Source organism: Branchiostoma lanceolatum, chromosome 3 (assembly GCF_035083965.1).
Source record: "Branchiostoma lanceolatum isolate klBraLanc5 chromosome 3, klBraLanc5.hap2, whole genome shotgun sequence".
NCBI classification, from domain to species: domain Eukaryota; kingdom Metazoa; phylum Chordata; class Leptocardii; order Amphioxiformes; family Branchiostomatidae; genus Branchiostoma; species Branchiostoma lanceolatum.
In genome coordinates, this window is record NC_089724.1 from 31,686,352 (window position 1) to 31,706,723 (window position 20,372).

Consider the following 20,372-nt stretch of genomic DNA (forward strand, 5'->3'; position numbering starts at 1 on the left):
AGTTAACGTTAAATCTTTGGTTACAACATAACCTCCTTGATAATATAAAGCACATGATATAAACGATAAACGTCTAGAGGTTATCACACTTCAACATTACAGCAGTTGTAGAGTAGAGTAGAGTAGAGTAGAGTAGAGTAGAGTAGAGTAGAGTAGAGTAGAGTAGAGTAGAGTACAGTACAGTACAGTACAGTACAGTTGTTAGAGTAGAGTAGAGTAGAGTAGAGTAGAGTAGAGTAGAGTAGAGTAGAGTAGAGTAGAGTAGAGTAGAGTAGAGTAGAGTACAGTACAGTACAGTACAGTACAGTACAGTTGTTTCAGCCAGGTAAGAACTCCGGTTCCAGTTTAGGCCGCTCTTCAATTCATCTCTTCAGTTGGAACTCGCAGCTGTGCAAACCGAAGTAACGGTATTCAAGAACACAACGGTTACCGTGCTTGCATTTTGTCCAGTGTATGCCAGTGTCTGAGCCGGTGCTGTAACGTGTTATTACAATAGTTGCACTGATTACTAATACTAAGGAGGTCTGATAAGAGCCTCCTTGCTGATGCTTGTGGCATGTAACGTTACATGTAACATCATACATGTCGTGGGCAGTGGTGCTGAAGCTATGGTCACATACATTGCATGTCATACTTGTGATGGGGGTTATCCATCATCATAGCACGGTATGTCGTCTGTTTGTTGAGAAAAAACAGGTGCAATAGTTTAGATATAAAGTAGTCACAAATTACCCCGTAGCCACGTAGGTACATCGTACAATGTTTTTTATTTCATTATACCTGGGTCAATTGCAGGTAAATCGCACATAAAATGAGCCATCTCCGATCATCATGCGACAGAAAATACAGCTAAAAAGGATTTTGAACGAAAACACAGCTAAAAAGGATTTTGAGCGTGTGAACAGATAACATCAAAATTTCATCCATCGTCGTACGGTTTTATAGCCTCCAATTCAGACTTTACTAACTTAAAGGCATTTTTTTCTAATGTTGAGGTGACAAATCTATAGATTTTGACTGTGTTTTGATGGTTTCAGTTTCCTCTGATATTGCCAATGTTGATGCAAAGTGTAACCACCAGATTACAGTAGCAGCCAGAAAACGCGCCCGTAGAAGAGCCTGCTTCCAGGGTTAGATTATCCACGTGTCATATCAGTACCACACACAGGTGATGCATACAATTGTTTGATGGCTGTATATGCGTGGGTTCCTGATTAGATCAGACCTCAGTCCTATCTTGTCTCTGTTTTCAGTTTGCAAAGAGAACAGTTTGCGGATGGGCTCTGAGAAAGCACACTTAGCAAGAAAGCACAATATAAGCCAAACAAATCTAACTCATGTAAGGGTCATGTTTTCATATAGTTTCTTTCAAGTCTTATGATTTTTTAAATACAATTTTACTTTATTTGTTTATTCATTTAGCACATATCAAAGATAAAATAAGTGAAAACTAGAGTTCCGCGACCCATACCTTTGCCAACCGATTTTAACCTTTTCAAGTGGCATATCATAAATGCTTTCAATCTATTATGCAAATAAGGACCTAATTTGCATGAATTATGTCAGTTGATCATCTTCTCTACCTAAATTACACAAGTTCTTCAAAGTATAAAAGTCTTGTATTAGCAAAGAAGGCTTCTGTAGAACTCCCTCATAAATTATGTGAGTGAGGACCTCATTTGCATGATTTATGTCTGACCATGTCCACATCTACATAACTTACAAATGCTGCAAGAATGAAATCCCCATCATTTACCATTATGGAGTTATAGTATTTTTCCATTGATTATGCAAATTAGGTATTCATTTGTATCATTGATATCCATCGATATTTCTCTCTTTCTCAGTTACATATGTCACGTGTTTGAGAGTCCTTTAATGAAATGCAGTGGATTTACAAACTTTCCTCATTAATTATGCAAATTAGCCCCCTACACAACTTACTCTCCCTCCCAAGAGCTATCTAACGGGGGTTGCCCGTACTTAGGACGCGCCCTAACTTAGGACGGACTTTTTAGTGATCTTGTTATGCATAAGTACGCCGTGTTTGTGTCCACTGACTATGCTCATAAGGAAGATAAATAAACCAAGTCCATGCACATAATTTTTATTTGCATTCAAAACATATGTGTACATATTCATTTCTTGTTTTGTCGAGAATAGTATTTTGACAATAATGATGGCAACGCTGAGTAGAGGGTCACTGCGTAGCTAGAGGGCCCGACACCTAAATATACGACCTGTGCCAAGCAGATATACAACTATCATACACATAAGAAATATAGCTTCATAAAACACAAAAAAATTGGGTCTTTAAGTGTTTCTTGAGAAGAAAACCGACCAAAGAAAACAACGTAAACATCGCTGCCGTCTGGCAACGTTGTTTTCCCGCCATTTTTGGGGGCCGCGATGCTGGCGGACGGCGATTCAACGCACAGCTTTGTAACACTCTAACATGTGATTGGTACCGTCTATGAAAAGGAAACTGAATACAGAGATGGCGAAGATATTTCCCAATAAGTAGACTGAATATTGTTGATGTAAGCGGTGTCGTTTTTTCGTAATGATTTTGTAAGTCGGGTCGCATGCAAGACGTATGCCGGGCCGCGCGCAAAGTGCGTAGTAGCCTATTTCCCGCCAAAACATGAGCTGGGATGCGCTAGATATAGCCCTTCTCACATGACGTTAGAAGTGCACACAGTCAAAATTTTCCGGTCAAAAGAAAGCTAGAATATAGCAGACTTCAAGCCTTATTTACATTTCCCTAACTTTATCACCAACTTCCGAAGAGAGCAAAATTACCAAAGCGTACTAAGTTAGGCACACTATCTGGCGTAGCACTAAATCAGAAGGTACATTCGTGAAAACGTCTCACAGCGTTTGCCGCTTGTGACTCGGAGCGTGAAGGGCCCATGAACATTATGAATACATTTCTTGTCCATGTATGTTCTTTAGATGAATGTGTTCAAAATTCATTCATTAAAACATGACCATTCTCTGGCAACCAGCAATGGAGCGCCGTGAGTTCGAGCGCGTAAAAAAACGTCCTATGTTTGGGCGACTCCCGTTACTACTAAAAAATCGTGACCATATTATGTCCAGAGTGCGAGATATTGAACCCAGAAGTTCTGCTGCAGTACCATAGCAGGCCGCTAGGGGGCCCAAAATCTAATCATTTTGAGATATCAAGAAGACCTACCCACATACCAAGTATGAAGACAATCCATCCAGGCATTCTTATATGGTTCACGGACGCACGTGACACACACACGAACGCTGTGCAAAACATAACCTTCACGGCGACAGTAACAATAATAAAATCATAATGTAAATGTGCAAGGCTGGTTGAAAGCTTGCAAACTCATATGTTGGCCACCCACGTAACTAAGATTACAGCATAAATTATAACAGTTGGTCATCTTCTCCACCAAAAAAGTAGATGTTGTCTTAAGTATGACAGTGTTTTCTTAACAAAGAAGGCTATTCTTACTAGCATTTTCTGATCAATTATGCAAATCAGGCCTCCATTTACATGATTTATATTCAACCATGATCACCTTCGTATAACTTCAGGTTCCGGGTCGGAGTTCAAATCTGACCAGGGATAGGGTCATGACACGTTAATCTGCCGGAAGTGCGTGGTCACTCTGATTTCTGGCCCCTATTGCTAGGTGATCGTTTTAGCTGTGCATAGATTTTTTTGTATCTCCTGAAAAGCCCGTGAGTTGTAATATTTTTGGGCCTGGTGAAGTTGGTTCGCCATCGAAGGCTTGTTTGTATTTAGTCCGCGCAAACGGTGATGCATTTTTTTTTCGTCTGATGACCCAAATAGCATCGTTTTTAATGCATTTTCACCAAATTTGTGTCATCGGAGATTGCGAAAAAGTTATCACATGACTTTTTATTTTTTCCACTTTCCAGAGACACCATTTACGAAGCTTTCTCAGCATATATGGCGTGACCCCAAGAAAACTCGTTTTTTCCGTGCAGGTTCGATCAAAAAGGGTTAAAAAATGATAATTTTCGGGTCCAAAATTTACATTTTACTATGGTTTCTACCCAAAATAAAGGGACAACGGACAATACCGATAAATACATTGGAAAGCAGCAGAAAACCGCTTTTCGCCCATGTGATTACATTTTCTGTCCTACTTTTCTTGGCGGAATTGTAGCCTGTCGACTTGAGGGTGTCCGCCTACATACGAAATCGTAAAAAAACTCCGGTCCGAGACCTTCAAAATGCCAGAAGATTGAAATTCCAGTTATACACCAATATGGTTAGTTATGCAAATTAAGTGCCAATTTGTATAATTTGCCCTTTATTATGCACATCTCTGTCTAAGGCTACCTGCACATTAAATATCATGTAAATCTATCGTTCCTTTATTCAGTTATTCTCTTTGGAAGATTTTGACAAAAACACCCCTGCAGTTCCATAGCAAGTTGCTAGGGGGCCCAAACCTACAGCACTTCTTCCTTACGTCACAAGCTATCTGCCAAAAAAAAATCAAGATCACAGCACGTCTAGGTCAAAGATACAAAAAATGGAAGTTCTGCTGCAGTACCAAGGTCACATACAAGCTGGTCCAAAATTGACCTCGACCTTTGTTTTTCCAACACCTACCCACATACCAAATATCATTACAATCCACCCAGATGTTCTTGAATTATAGTGACTTTACCACCATGGGAATATCTCCCCGACTATACCAGATAACACATGTTACAGAGACTGATTATGCAATATAACAGATATTTAAGCTTTCCTCATTAATTATGCAAAGTAGTTGGCCAAAAATCTAATCATCTTGACATTTTGTACATATCTACGGACACACCAGATATGAAGACAATCCATCTAGTAGGCATTCTCGACTTATCGCGTTCAGTAACAGACACATGCACAGATCACGCTCGGTAAAATGTAACCTTCTTGGCTAAGGTAATTAAGTAAAAGATGTTACATCTAATGAAAGTATGAATTCACAGATCTGCATTTGGTCGGTTAAAGAAGCACTAAAGCGGCAAGGTGGCTATTAGTCACATGCATTGTGCAAAATCGTACGACACTGGAAAAATTTTGAACATCACACGGTGATAGCTAATTTTGCCTACAATTTACCTCATCGTACAATGTATGTGACCGGGGCTTTACACATGATTCATCAAAACATACTGAATTCCTGAATCTTGTACCCCCACTGTCCTGAACATTTCACTGCAGTACTTTGAAACGTAACATGACCATTTAACGTCCAATTTATTCAAAACGTTATTTATCTTAAAATCGCGCTGACAGCCTTTATGACTTATGATTTATCAAACTCTCTGTCTCATCAACTCATTTATCGTCCACCTCAGTATTTTCCCTTCTAGCGCTATGCTTGAAGAACATAGACCAGAAAAAAATGCACAGTAACTGTCGAAAGCAGTCTACGGACAAATTTCCCCGACATCAGCAGCACGTGGCGTTCACGTGATAAATGCATGGCCATGATGTTATGGCGTGCAAAAATGTATCATCTGAGCGGGGGTAGCTACAGGTGTAGGTTGTGCTAAACCTTCCTAAAACTGGCAAGAGTTTCAAACCTCGAATCACCATGGATAGTCTGAATGTCAAAGAAAGGTTTAACGTCAGCTACGTTTAGAAGATACTAGCTATCGTGTAAGTATGATGAAGTACGCGGTGTCGAATTACATATGAAATACGTCATGCATGACGATTCCGTGCAACTTGTTGTTACTGGTCCAGGAGTTTATTCTGTTATGTCACTGGACGTAAAGTTTAACCTTTTTCATTGTTTTGAATAAAAGAGAGGGATGGCTAAGGATCATACTATTAATGACGTTCTTTATTGCTCATGAGAACAGGCTTTGGCATAATACACCGCGACATGTGGGCATGACCCAAACTGGATGTACTTTGTGTTTGGTGAGATACAAACAAATGTATTGGACTGTAAAATTTTGTTACATGTAACATAATTTATCTAGTTGTAATGTTATATCACAAATTTCTAGTGTCTCCCTAAGATTGATGACATCTCTTTTTCTTCCATTCGTCAACAGAGACAAGCACAAATGAGCAGGCTACAATGTGAGTATGCCTTAAAGCTTTTCTTCTTATTACTTATTTATTTATTTGAAAATGCCACGTTCTTCTTACCATAAATGTAGACGGATTAAGATATAGCATACCTAACTGGATTTTGGTGTGTAGAAGTGGGCATTATCTGTTGTCCTGTTCTCCAGTTTCATCAGACTGTTTCCAGGGCCCACACAGGCCACTGCTCCTTGGCTCCAGGGCCAATATGCTCCAAAGTAATCTTACCACAGCCAGCCCAAGGGTCTAACTCAGGTGTTTGTGGAAAATTTCCTTGGGGGCATGTTGGCCCTAGAGCTAATATAAGTGGATGGCCTGTGTGGGCTCTGAAAACAGTCTGGCATCCAGGCTATTAACCCAGCTTGTTCATTTCCCCCAGTATGGCCAGCACTCCATCTTTAATTTGACCTTTTGGAAAATTGATGAAGAACTTTGGAATGAGGAGAAATTTTCTTGAATTTCCTTAAAGAGAAGGACATCAAAAGATAACGGGGGGTGCCCTAAGATGTCATGTTTTTTACGCGCTCGAACTCACGGCGCTCCGTCGCTGGTTGCCAGAGAGTGGTCAGGTCTTAATGAATGAATTCGAACATAGTCTTTTGAAGACAGTATACTTGGGTAAGAAATGCATTCATATTGTTCATGAGCCCTTCACGCCCGCGTTTCAAGCGAAAAATGCTGTGAGATGTTTTCGCGAATGTTCGTTCTGATTCAGTGCTACGCCAGATAGTGTGCCTAACTTAGCACGCTTTTGTAATTTTGCTCTTTTCGGAAGTTGGTGATAAAGTTTAGAAAAGGTAAACAAGGCTTGTAGTCTATTGTATTCTAGCTTTCTTTTGATGGGAAAATTTTGACTGTGTGCACTTCTCACAAAATCATTACGAAAAAACGACACCGCTTAAATCAACAATACTTCGTCTACTTTGGGGGTAAATCAAGTTGAAGTTGAAGTACTTATTGGAAAATATCTTCGCCATCTCAGCATTCAGTTTCCTTTTCATAGACGGTACCAATCACGTGTTAGAGCGTAACATAGCTGTGCGTTGATTTGTCCCGCGACAATCGCGGCCAGAGAAAAAGGTGGGAAAACAATGTCGCCAGACGACAGCGATGTTTACGTTGTTTTTCTTACCCTACCCTACCCCTCCACTAAATATCATGCACAACCATCAACAGCTCCACAAGTTATGTTTTATACATGATACAATGTACTACATACATATACACAGCCCACTGCAGAACTGTAGGAAAATGCCAGGTGAACCATTTTTAACTTGACCTACCAAACCGCTACTCACCTAACTGCTACTCACCTAACAAAAATCATGAAGATCTATCCAAAAATAATAGTTCCTCAAGTTTCTTGAGTTATGCTCTTGACAAAAGTCACATTGTACATACAGACCAACCCCATAGGCTTATTAGCTGACGTAACTGACAACATAACCTTCTTGGTGAAGGTTGTTAGAAATTTGCCTACCTGCATGCATTTGAAAAGAAACAGCTAATTTGAAATTAAGTTTTGCACTCTATTCTGAAATAACATTAACGTTACAATCATTTTTTCCACAGGCTACAGAGGGTCTACCCACTAGCATCACCAAAAATGTCCAGATCTGTGTGGCTGACAAACTATGAGTGAGTAATGCTGTTGTCAATCTCCTTGTGCTGAACCATCATTATAAGATTGAGGTTCTGTAGCATGTGTCAGTTTTCACTTGTACGGTCATGGTTTAACAGCATAACCCAGGGGATATATATGGATAGACTGTAATTATCATATCTGATCCTGAACAGAATCTTGGGCCCCTTAGCAGCTTTCTTTGGTACTGCTGTGGTGATATATTTGTATTGTAAAGTTTGGTGCTGATGAATGGTTAGACCCTCTAGCAGCTTTCTTTATAACTGCAGCTGAGTTTTTGTTGGTGACTTTTAAACCTGTCAGGATAAGTCATGATGATAGATATACATGAACGTAACTAACCTCCATTAACCTCTGCCGGGGTACTCAAATCCGCCAGTTTGAAACAGTCCAGGGTTTGAGAGCTCTCATGTATGCAGTTTAGATATACAGGAGTGCGCTGGGTTGGAGATCTGTTTGGACGTATCTTTTCAGGGTGGCGGAATTATGTAACCTGGTGGAATTATGTGAGATGATTTTCTTTCTTTTTTAAAGATGTCTTCATCATATTTGATGGTAGCAAATTCTATTTGAATGATGTATAAACTTGAGGGACATTCATACACGTATTAACAGAATATAGATTATTAAAATTATTACCTTATTTGCATGATAAATGAATGAATAAAAAACTAGAGTTCTACGACTTCATACCTTTGCCAAATGATTTTAACTTTTATGACTGACGTATTATGAGTGTTTCTCATTGATTATAGATCATACCAGTTGATCATCTTTTAATAAATATTTTTTTAGTCAGTTCGTCAGCCTGATGTTGTCATCGATTTTTCGAAGAAAGGCATCATAATCATACAAATGAAAAATAACAATGCACATAAGAGAATCACATCGAAATCTTGCCTCGAATTTACATTTTGTCATCCGCTTTAACATTACCTCAGATTCAATATTATCATCATCATCACAATATCATAATATTACAGTATAAACAATAAGTACAATACGATAAACCATGAGGGGTTTAAAAGAACTCTGTTTACTGCAGTCTTGAAAGTGTTCACATTTGGAACTAGAGTTCCACAACCTCATACCTTCGCCAAATGATTTTAACCTTTATGACTGACGTACATGTGTATTAGGAGTGTTTCTCATCAATTATAAATCATACCAGTTGATTGTCTTAAAATATAACATGTCCAAAGTATCAGCTTAACAAATTATGAGCTTAACAAAGAAGGTTATGCTAATATTTATCATCAATTATGCAAATGAGGCCCTTATTAACATAATTTGATTCAACGATGTTCACATTCACATAACTTCCCGATGCCACAAAAAAAGTATTAAATGTATGAAATTGTCGTCACCAGGGTTGACACATGAAGTGACCATGATAGGTCTCGAGTGAGATGCAGGCCAATGTGCTCTTTTAGTTCGTTCCATTTCGTTCCATTTTGCACTTTCTGGGGACCGATCAAAACCTACCTACATACCAAATATCAAGACAATCCATCCAGGCCTTTACGAGTTATGCTGGTCTTCTACACACACACATACATACATACAGTCAAACATACATACATACAAACAAATGCTACAGAAAACATAACATTCTTGCAATCTTGGCGAGGTAACTAATTAAATCAGGTCTGTCCCAGTGAGGTAGAGGTGTACATTATTATCAGGTACATAAAGAATGAGGTTGGTGTTGCACAGAATCACAAAGCATTGAGAGCTTTCTCTTAAAAGATGTGACTTTTATATTTCTTTCTGTACCTCTGCAGACCAAAGTTGATCTGGGGTAACCAGGATCACATGTGGCCACTGTCTCCAACCGCACTAAAGGCATCGGCATCCCCGCGGCTGGAGCGTCTGGCACTGTCCAAGAGAAATTTCCAGACAGGCAGGAAAATTTGCAGGTGAGGTATCACAGAGTTCGTTCAGACCCTTGTGGTCACCTAGTGGCACATAACGTAACATGACCAATTAACGTCCAATTTATCAAAAACGTTATCTTAAAACCGCGTGGACAGAGCCAAATGGTAAACCAATGGGCAGAAATATCAGCTATTCTAACAAGAAGAATGCATGGTCTGTAGGTTTTTCTCCGCCTGTTAAACGCTGTGTGAGCATGTATTCATACTGGGGTATATGATGTAGAATTGTGCTAGGCTTACCCATTATCGTCCACTTCAGTCTTTTCCCATCTAGCGCTATGCTTGAAGAACATAGACCAGAAAAAAAATGCACAGTAACTGTTGAAAGTAGTCTACAGACAAATGACACGATGGAAGAAAACAATGTTTGTGTTGTGAATTTCCCCGACATCACGTGATAAACGCATGGCCATGATGATGTTATGCCGTGCAAAAATGTATCATCTGAGCGGGGGTCGCTAGCTTGTATCAAACCTTCCTATAAAAACTGGCAAGAGTTTCAAACCTCGAATCACCATGGATAGTCTGAATATCTAAGAAAGGTTTAACGTCAGCTATTTTTAAAATATACTAGCTATCGTGTAAGTTAGAAACACATGATGAAGTACGCGGTGTCGAATTACATATGAAATATGTCATGCATGACGCTTCCGTGCAACTTGTTGTTACTGGTTCAGGAGTTCATTCTGTTATATCTCTGGACGTAAACCTTTTTCATTGTTTTGTATAAAAGAGAGAGATGGCTATAAGGATCATACATTTGTACTTTGTTGCTCATCTTTGTTGCTCATGAGAACAGGCTTTGGCATAATACGCCGCGACATGTGGACATGACCCAAACTGGACGTAAACTGCTCCTGCACATAAATAGGTCATGTTACGTTACATGTAGGGCAGAAGTTTCCTTGCTGTTTCAGTTACAAGGAGGGGTTGCCAGCCCTTCCCCGTAACATGCTTGAGGCACCTCCTTGAACATGGCACCCCTTTTTACGTCCCTTCCAAAAGACGGGTACAGCCCAACTGAGATGTCCTGTTGGTATTGAACCTGCCGGATTTCCCAGTTAGCAACTAAACTTATTGGAACCAGGAGCTCAACTGTGAATTTACATGTAAAAGTTGAGCAAAAGGAAAGGGACATCCCTATGATCATTCATTAAGGTCTCATTCATGAGTTTTTTCGCCCCATAGGATTACATGTTATAATACGTGTTTTACATAGGCGCGTTCGTAATCTGTATCTGTATCTATATAGCCGATATAACCGCCATTAGGCGTAACACACCAGCTTCGCAGGCACGCGGCGCGGCAGCAGCTGGTCATATTACACCGAACGGTCTGTTTCACCTAGTCTTTGCATATCTGACTGCAACCGTTCTTTAAAGCTACTTAGTGAGGAAGCTCCTACAGTACTTGATGACAACGAGTTCCATTCTACTATGGTTCTCGGGAAATACGAATTTTTGAACACATCAATTCTTGGCTGATAACTCTGATCTGGTACTTAAAAGCATGACTATTTCTAGTCCTCTTCTGAGCTGGCATTAGATACTTATCAGTCGGAACGTCCACAAGTTTATTAGTCATCTTGTACATCATGCAAAGTCTGGACATTGTTCTCCTGTCCTCAAGTGACATCCATTGCAGATCTGCTTTCATTTTTGTTACACTAGCACCCCTGACGTAGTTGTTCGTGCAGAATCTGGCTGCTTGGTTCTGCACCCTCTCCAGTTTATCTCTATCCTTCTTTGTGTATGGATCCCAAACTGTTGCAGCATATTCAAGGTTTGGCCTTACTAGAGACATGTATGCAAGTGATTTTACCTTTGCTGGGCATGCCCACAGATTTAATACGTTTGATCACTCCCAATGTCTGTTTAGCCTTAGTTGTTACTTTGTTGATATGGGTGTTCCACTTTTAGCCCCGATGTTATTAATGTAACGCCTAGGTACATTTGTGTACGGGTGGCTCTTTGCTGTTGCTAGAGCCTGTCCACAGAACTGGTAGGTGGTTACAATTGGGTTTCGTTTGTTTGTTATGTGCATGATATAACATTTTTCCGGATTAAACTGCATGAGCCATTTGGTTTGCCATTCTTCGAGTGTGTTCAAATCTTCTTGCAAAAGCTGTGAATCACTCTGTGTGGACAACTCTATGTATAACAGGCAGTCATCGGCAAATAACCTCACATTTGAATCAAGCTGGTCTGGTAAAGTCATTTATGTACAGGAGGAAGAGTAACAGTCCCAGAACGGTTCCCTGTGGTACGCCTGACGCAACTCTAACTGGAGCTGAGGCCTTGCCTTCTACCACTACCGTCTGTTCCCTATTGGTCAAGAAAGCCTTCAACCGATTTAGTGTGGTGCCTTGAATTCCGTAGTGCTCTAGTTTAGTGATGAGTCTGCTATGTGGGACTTTATCGAAAGCTTTAGTAAAATCAAGTATTGCTAGATCTACCTGTAATGAAGATATAGAAAACGTGCCAATGTTTTTCATTCCATGTTGAGAACATTTACTCTGGATAATGTAAAAAAATTGACAACATTTTCACTACATACAATCTCTTTTTATAGCAATTACAAACTGCACTTGGCTACACACCCAAAAAGCCACTTTCCAGCAAGCGCTTAACCGCATTACACGCGATGCCCGGGCTGTGTACCTCCGACCTCGCGCGCGGCTGCCGAAGTTTGCCTGCTAATTTCTTCAGTTACAAACAAGCTTTCATCAGTTTGACGCTTGAGATCAGCTGGGCTAGCTAAAAGGGAATTTCCACCGATATAGACACACGTTCATGCAGCCGTTCATTTTTTTGCCGCACGGACTCTTTTAGGGTACCCACTCGGAGTAATACAGGAATGAGACCTTAAATACCCCAAATCATATTGTAGCAAAGACACTCCAGAGACCAACATGCGGGGATCCTGGCAATGCTTAATTCAGGAGGACTGGTAAATTGCTTAAGGGTAAAGTCAGCAATGCTTAACAATAAATTCACTTGTTCTGAAATGTTTTGAAAACACTTTCATTGCGTTGTTCCATTCTGTGTCCGGCAAAACTAGGCTGCGAATGCTGACACAACTGGACGCTCCGTTGGACTTCTGCAACGGTAATCTGGCGTCCAACTGAACGATTCAGAAAATTTGTCAATAACACATAACGATGAATTCAGGATAACATACAATGAAGTGTAATGTAGAATTAAAGCTGCTGCCGCAGACCAATTACGCTTCACAAATAATTTACAGACACCGATTAACATTGAATTAGAGTGGGCAGGCTACAATTAACAGTGAATTGACATAGCTCACTGTACATATGCCTCTCGGAAAAAGGCATGTAGCCGCTTCTCAACAATCATTAGTAGATTCTAATTACCATTTCTGTTGACAATGTGTCTCTTTTGTTTGCAGGCCTGAGTTTTCCTACAGCTGTGGTCGTGCCTCACTTATCTGGGAAGTCAGTCCTTTGGCGATGACTGCTGAATCCACTGAACGTGTCAGAGTGCTCGCCCATCCAAAAAAGCCCCCACCAGAATATAAGAAAGACAGGTAAAAGTGATTTGCTTGCCTTAAGAGCTCTCAACTCAGGTTTACACTGTAAATCTGGAAACTTTTTTGGTGGGTTTAGTTTCGTGTTTTTTCAGTGATCTCAGCACAAATTTATAATGGCGTGAATACATCTGTAAAATTGTTTTATTTTTAAGTAGCAGTTTTTTTGTTTGTTTGGCAAATTGGAAGATAAGATTTTCTAAATTTGACTAAGATGTGTGTACCCCTCACCTTGCACAGTTGCAGACTTACTCAGGGTGTAGCTTGTCAGGTATCATAGTCAGATTTGGTCTTGCTTCCAAATGGTTGTGGACGATATGTGAGGAAGTTGGACACCAATCTAGCATACAGTTTTAGCTTAAAGAATTTTTTTTAATACATAACAGGCCTGAAAATGAGTTCTCCTGCGGACGGGTTTCTCCAATATGGACTGTAGCGGACGGGGCAAAGAGATGCCCCAGTCGAGACAGATCCGATCAGTTGGCACGTGCCAAAACTCCGCATCAACACTACACAGGAAACAAAGAGGTAAAAACTTACAGCTATTGCTAGGGTCACATTTCCCAGCTGGGGCCCGGCCGGGCTATTTTCGGAAACAAACAAAATTAAAGTGCATATCATTAAGAGCTATGCATGATCTTAGATGATTTTTGGTACGTTTTGTTTTTTCTATAATTGCCTTTTATACTTTTCGTTCAAGACTGCTCGGCCGGACCCCGGATTGGAAATGTGACCCAAGCATAAGACAGCACTGTGCCTTACAATCATTGAACGTACTTTCTTGCGTGCTTTATTTGCTGTAACTTGAATGGTATATTGCCTCATGTGGCTGTTTTGGTACAAACTGATAGTAACAAACGGTTTTCATATTTAAATGGTTCTCTTCTTTGTAAACTCCAAAGAGAAGTTTCCTGTCTATTCACAAACTGGACAGAAACGGAAATACATTTTGTAGGATAGACATGTGCCCCATCGTGATCACATTTTTAGCTCTTAGCTCCTCTATGTGAAATAGTTGATCAAAGTGAAGTGAGTGAAGAATGAACTAAAACTTTCAAATTGTTACAGTAGCATTTGGTACAATCCCAGGTTCTAAAAATAAGGTTATCACATCAAGACGTTGGAATCTGGCGGAACTGTTTATAGCATAGCCATAAAAAACAAATTATTGCTCACAAGTCAGGGATTTACAAGAGAATTGCAAAGGCCAATATACAGGAAAATATACAAAAGAGATTATAAATTCTATTCAGTCTAAGTGGCGTGGTCCAATAAAATTGAAGTATACAACACAACAGGAGCATTCAATGATCCTCTAGATGATAAGATGATACATAAAACAGTTTCTCAAGAAGTAGGTTAGAAAAGTTGATTGGTTCAAACCAAATTTGTAAAAACTCAGTAGTACTCAGGTGCATGTGGTGACAAAGTCCCATTCAAAGAACACTTAAGTTTGATTGTAGTGTGTTTCATGTAAAAGAAAAAACATTAAAAATGGGGGGGAGGGCCATGGAAAAATTTGGGGGGCCATGGAAAAAAATGAGCCGGGGGAGCCCTGTGGAATTTATTTTACTGGACTTTCTTTGCACCAGCCCTCCTCCCCTCTAAACATTGTAACAATATCGTAAAGTACCTAAGTTGGACCAATCAGAAGAAATTGACAATGCACCTTGACCAGGGCTATGTGGGGGGGTGGCGGGGTGTAGAAGCTGGGACCATTGAGGGAGGTCATTATTAACGATCATAGTGCATCTGTCCAATTTGTGAGCCAGTATAGGCTAGATGATCTGAAGCATATACTCAGCTACATGTATAAGTGACCAATCAATATGTGCAGTCCATGATATGAGATGAGACATGCAATATTGTGTAACAGGTGGAGACGTTAGTGCCCAGGCCAGCACAACTGGCAGTTGCTACTCCACGGGTTGAGGACCTTGCTCGCCCAAAAAGTCGCCCAGCTGGTCTATTTCTGGATCCAGGCCACCCTGAGCAGTCTATTTGGAAGGTAACTACAAAATTACTTCATTCAATAAGTCCTATAATTTCTTTTAGACTAGCATCAAATGCATGGAGATTGACAGTCTATCATTTTTGCCTATAGCTATAGCCTCGTTTCTTTTCAAGGCATCGTCATTTGAGCCTCACTGCCACAAAAGGCAAAATGATTTACTTGTGAAATTTGTTGATAGTAAGAAGTAATAAACTTCTACATTGAAATGAAATTTGGAATAAGTTTGACAAGTTAGCTTGGAAAGTCTTATTAGCCTTGGTACCATCCTCCATAGTAACCGCTGGCTCAATTATTTTGCTTGCTAACCATGATTGAGCCAGTGGTTACTACGGCAATGGTACCCATGGCCAGGCTAGAGAGTCTAAAGTATTCTTATGAAGGAAGAGCTTTATCATACATGTAGATGTACATTTTGCCCTATGGGCTACAAAGTAGAGGTCACAACAAAGACATTGTTTACAGGCTTAATGTTATATTATAATATTATATACATTTGGGGTGGGTACCGGTACCAAAAATTCAGGTCCAGGTCCGGTCCAGAAGATCAGGTCCAGGTCCGGACCTGAAACTGACTATTGTAGTGCGATGGGACTACATGAACTTCAGTGATTGTTTGTACAAAACTAAAATCATGTTGTCTGTTTTGTTCCCACCGTTTCTTTCCTTTGAGCAAATCATTAGCTGTATGTGCATTGAACTGATCATTCCAATAGAAAATTTGAACATAATTTATACATGTACATGTAGCACTCACAGAGACCTGTGCCTGGTCTCCAAATCATAATATACATTGTATATTATGATTTGGAGACCAGGCACAGGTCTCTGTGAGTGCTACATGTACATGTATAAATTATGTTCAAATTTTCTATTGGAATGATCAGTTCAATGCACATACAGCTAATGATTTGCTCAAAGGAAAGAAACGGTGGGAACAAAACAGACAACATGATTTTAGTTTTGTACAAACCATCACTGAACAAGCAGTGGCTGCGGCCAAGCCCCAAATAGAAAAAAAAATGCATCAATAAAAACAAACGATCTGACACCTTCATTAAAAAATCATAGTAGGATTGGTCAGTCGACCAAAGGTAGGGAATTACGCTGAGGAAGCGACCTTCGACCTCCCCTAGTGCCGTCTTCATAATTGCGACATCCGCCGTTCTGAACGGATGGGCTCGCCTCCCGCTCAACGTTCCGTCGGAAACTTTTCCCCTCTCGAGCTTTCATGAAGCATTTCAACCTACCGTGCGGCGCTCCCCAACTACCGAGGCACACGAATCTGCCAAGAAACTTGCGGGTTGCCGTCCTCGTTGGGCCCGACGCCGACTCAGACAGCAGGGCCGCGGTGTGCAACTCCAGCAGCGTGCATGGGCTCCCAGTAACGTTGCCCACCTGGATTCGCAGTTCTAAGCGAGAGCTCCTCCCGACCCTGAGTCTCTATGCTGTTCGTAATCTTTGGCGACGTGCTGCAGCGAGTTTTCTTCACCAGCCTGGGACTGCACACCTGTTCCTGCCTGCCCATAACGTCCACACAGACAGTCCACAGCGACCGGAACGACAGCCCCCCTCCCCACTTCCCGCCAGTGATGCGGGGTCTCGCGAGACGCCCGAGATTTTGGCAGCCATGTTTCTTCTCGTGAACTACGTCAACAACTTTTCCACGAGCGGTCCTTCCTCAGCGCCCGCCTTTCTCCCTTTCCACCCGTACCTACACGGACTCGAGACAGCGGTGTGCATCTACAGCAGCTTGCACAAGGCTCCCAGTACACCCACTCCACGTCGATGCGACTTTACTTTCCGGTCCGACTCGGAGTTCGCGGCAGCGCCCTGCAGCGAGATCGTCACCAGCCTGGGTTCGCACAGCCGCAACTCTTGAACTTAGAGTAGAATAGATTAGAGTAGTTTAGCACAGCCAGATTGACAGTGCATCAAGACCAGCTCCAGCTGCGCACCGAAGACCCCCATTACCCGCCCACGGCCCACTTCACAGTACTAAGTGAGAGCTACACGCCGACGCACCTTTCCGGCCTGACTCTATGCTGTTCGACAGTGCCCGGTGACGTTCTGCGGCCCGTTCTTCGCCAGTCTTGGACTGTTTTGCACGAACTCGAATATCTAGCTATTTTCTAATTTAGATTCAGTACTACCCCTACAACTAACTACATTTCTGCTACGCGGTTTGGGGCCCTCACTTCTTTCGGCTTGGCCGTTGATGTCTTTGTACAACCAATAAGCCTCTATCACAGAGCAGACTCACATACTAAAGACATCACATGCCCCAAACCGCGTAGCTCTCTTCTTGTATTGTATATGTGTACGTAAGTGTAATTATAGTAGGATTGGTCAGTCGACCAATCGTAGGGAATTAGCTGAGGAAGCGACCTTCGACCTCCGCTCGTGCCGTCTTCATAATTGCGACATCCGTCGTTCTGAACGGATGGGCTCGCCTCCCGCTCAACGTTACCACCATCCCGCCCTTGCTGCAATTTCGTTTCTTTAACGAACGATTAGAATTGTGTAAACTTACCAATACTGTACAACACCCTCCAGATTAATTTTGGACTTTCTATTGCACTTTGGACTAATGCTTGTAGCCTCTGACAGCTTATACTTACAGGGTTGATATTTTGTGAACAACTTCCTTGCCACTTAATGGATCATAATGACCCCCAGCGGGGGTCGTCACGCGTCGTTGAAAATCAAAAAATCTTCAGATTTTTCCTGAAAATCCTCAGATTTTATGGAAAATCTTCAGATTGTTTGAGATAACCTTCAGATTGTTTGAAAGAATCTTCAGATTGTTTTGAGATTGGTTTCAAAGAACCTTCAGATTGTTTCAAAGAACCTTCAGATTGTTTCAAAGAACCTTCAGATTGTTTCGAACAATCTTCAGATTTTTTAATGTGATCTTCAAATTTATGTTCCAACATCCTTTAATATTGATTAGTATGATATGAAAATTGATAAGAATGGTTTTATTGTTGTGTGAGTTTTGTACTTTTGATGGGAAAATGGAGCTAACCAATCCTGATTATCTCATTTCACTTGCAACTCATGGCTTTTTAGTCGAACAGTTCTTTGTGGGCTTAAACAGAGCGCCCTGTACATGTCTTTAATTAAATAGCGCGGACGCTACAGCGAACATGACTTAGAATCGTATCACAGGCTACAGGGCTATTTTCGTCATTTTCTTTTACAAGTGTTTGTGGGACTTCCACATTTCGTGAAGGAGTGGAATGAACACCAGGATGGAATGAACTGCCCACTGGCAATGAAGTTTAGGCACTGTGTGAGGTGTTACGCCCAGAACTGACAGGTCCCGAGTTCAAAACTACTGATATGCCCCAATGCTGTGTCCTTGGAAAAGGCACTTATGTGATCTTCAAATTTATGTTTCAACTTCCTTCAATATTGATTGGTACTATATGAAAATTGATAAGAATGGTTTTATTGTTGTGTGAGTTTTGTACTTTTGATGGGAAAATGGAGCTAACCAATCCTGATTAGCTCCTTTCACTTGCAACTCATGGCTTTAAAGTCAAACAGTTCTTTGTGGGCTTAAACAGAGCGCCCTTTCTTTAGATAGCGCGAACTTAGCGAACATTATGTCGTTGTTCAACGGAGTTGGCGGAGAAATCCATGTTCTCGGGAACAACGATTTTGATCGGAGCCTCATATCGAACCTGACTACAATATTTATCCTCGTTCGCCCCTCAAGCCCTGGATAACAAACGTACGCTTACTATTGTTTTGGTGGTATAATGATGAATACTGCATTTGGATGCAGTTGTCATAATGCCATGGGTTTGACACTAGATGAAAATAAAAATCCACTTGAATCAACTGTCAGTTCTACATGACTTGTGTATTGTTGACAACCGTACGAATGGTAATAACTCCTCATTATTATAATAAACTAGAGTTCCACGAACACTTTATCTTCGCCAAATAATCAAGGCTTATTATGGAGAGTGATTGATAATATTTACGTGCTTATCACCCACTGCAAATTTGATCATGCACCATACCATTTGGAAGTTATGCTGGGGGGGGGGGGGATGAGTCCAGTCTAGATAGTGTTAAAAAGCATTTGGTGGTACAGGACTAGTATATGTGTAGAGTGTGCTGATATGTGTAATAAGTTTAATGAACTTTCAGATGCTACAAGTATCGAATTCCTGCCATTGATCACTATGGAATTATGGTGTTTCCTCATCAATTATGCATATTGGCTCCCATATGCATAATTACCATCTATCTAAATCAAATTATAACTTAAGCTATTAACAAACCAAAAGTCATGATTATCCATTGACCCCTTCTTGAGTTATTACCAAATGAAGGGCGCACAGCTGGCACACAGCTGGGTGACCTAAATCCCAAGCCAGGCAATCCTCCAAGTGTCCCTGAATTTAGGTCGAGTAACAGCTTTCAATGGGATTATACATTACTCTCTTTAATTATGTAAATGAAGTCCCAATTTGCATACAGTCAAACCTGCCTATAGCGGTCACTCAAGGGACTGGCCAAAATCGACCGCAATGGACAGGTGGCCGCTCTATAGAAACGGTTGATTTGACCATGACCAATAAGTGGCACATGTTTTCTGTACCCACTGAGGAACATTTATTCACATACATGTACAGTCAAACTTGGTCTACCGACCACTTCCACAAGACGACCATCGGCTCAAGATGACTGCTTTTGGTAGGTCCGGATTTTTGGTATTTTTCCACAAGCAAATTAAGTCCAAGTCGATCCATCGATCCGCCCCCAATCCGGAGCACATGCGACCAAAATGTTGCCAAAGACAACCGTGTCATTTTCAATTGCGCGGCGACATCATTTATCAGCAAATAAATGTGGAATTTCACGGTAAAATCAGCCTGTTTGGGTCGGATTCCTTGCCGGGAGAAAAAAACAACAGCTGCAAGATGGCGCCTGTGAGGTCATACTCATAGGGTCATTGGGATAGTCTACTGCAATGTGGGTGCAGCTGCAATGTGTGAGTTATGATTTTACTCTACATTGAATAGTACAAAATGTAAACTTATTTCGTCAAAGAAGTTCTTTGAATAAAGAGAACAGAATATATAAAGAATGGATGACTTCATAACCTTTTTT

General features: G+C 40.9%; 1 protein-coding gene across 2 annotated transcripts in view; it reads left to right on the forward strand.

The window, feature by feature from the left end:
* The window catches only part of LOC136431429 (sperm microtubule associated protein 2-like), a 37,349-nt gene that overhangs the window by 458 nt on the left and 16,519 nt on the right, over positions 1–20,372 (forward strand). For both annotated transcript variants that reach the window (XM_066422803.1, XM_066422804.1), the window contains exons 2-7: positions 6,070–6,097; positions 7,676–7,741; positions 9,530–9,664; positions 13,094–13,231; positions 13,618–13,759; positions 15,108–15,239. In XM_066422803.1, the coding sequence (XP_066278900.1) occupies positions 6,070–6,097; positions 7,676–7,741; positions 9,530–9,664; positions 13,094–13,231; positions 13,618–13,759; positions 15,108–15,239 (641 nt within the window). The remainder of the gene's footprint in view (positions 1–6,069; positions 6,098–7,675; positions 7,742–9,529; positions 9,665–13,093; positions 13,232–13,617; positions 13,760–15,107; positions 15,240–20,372) is intronic.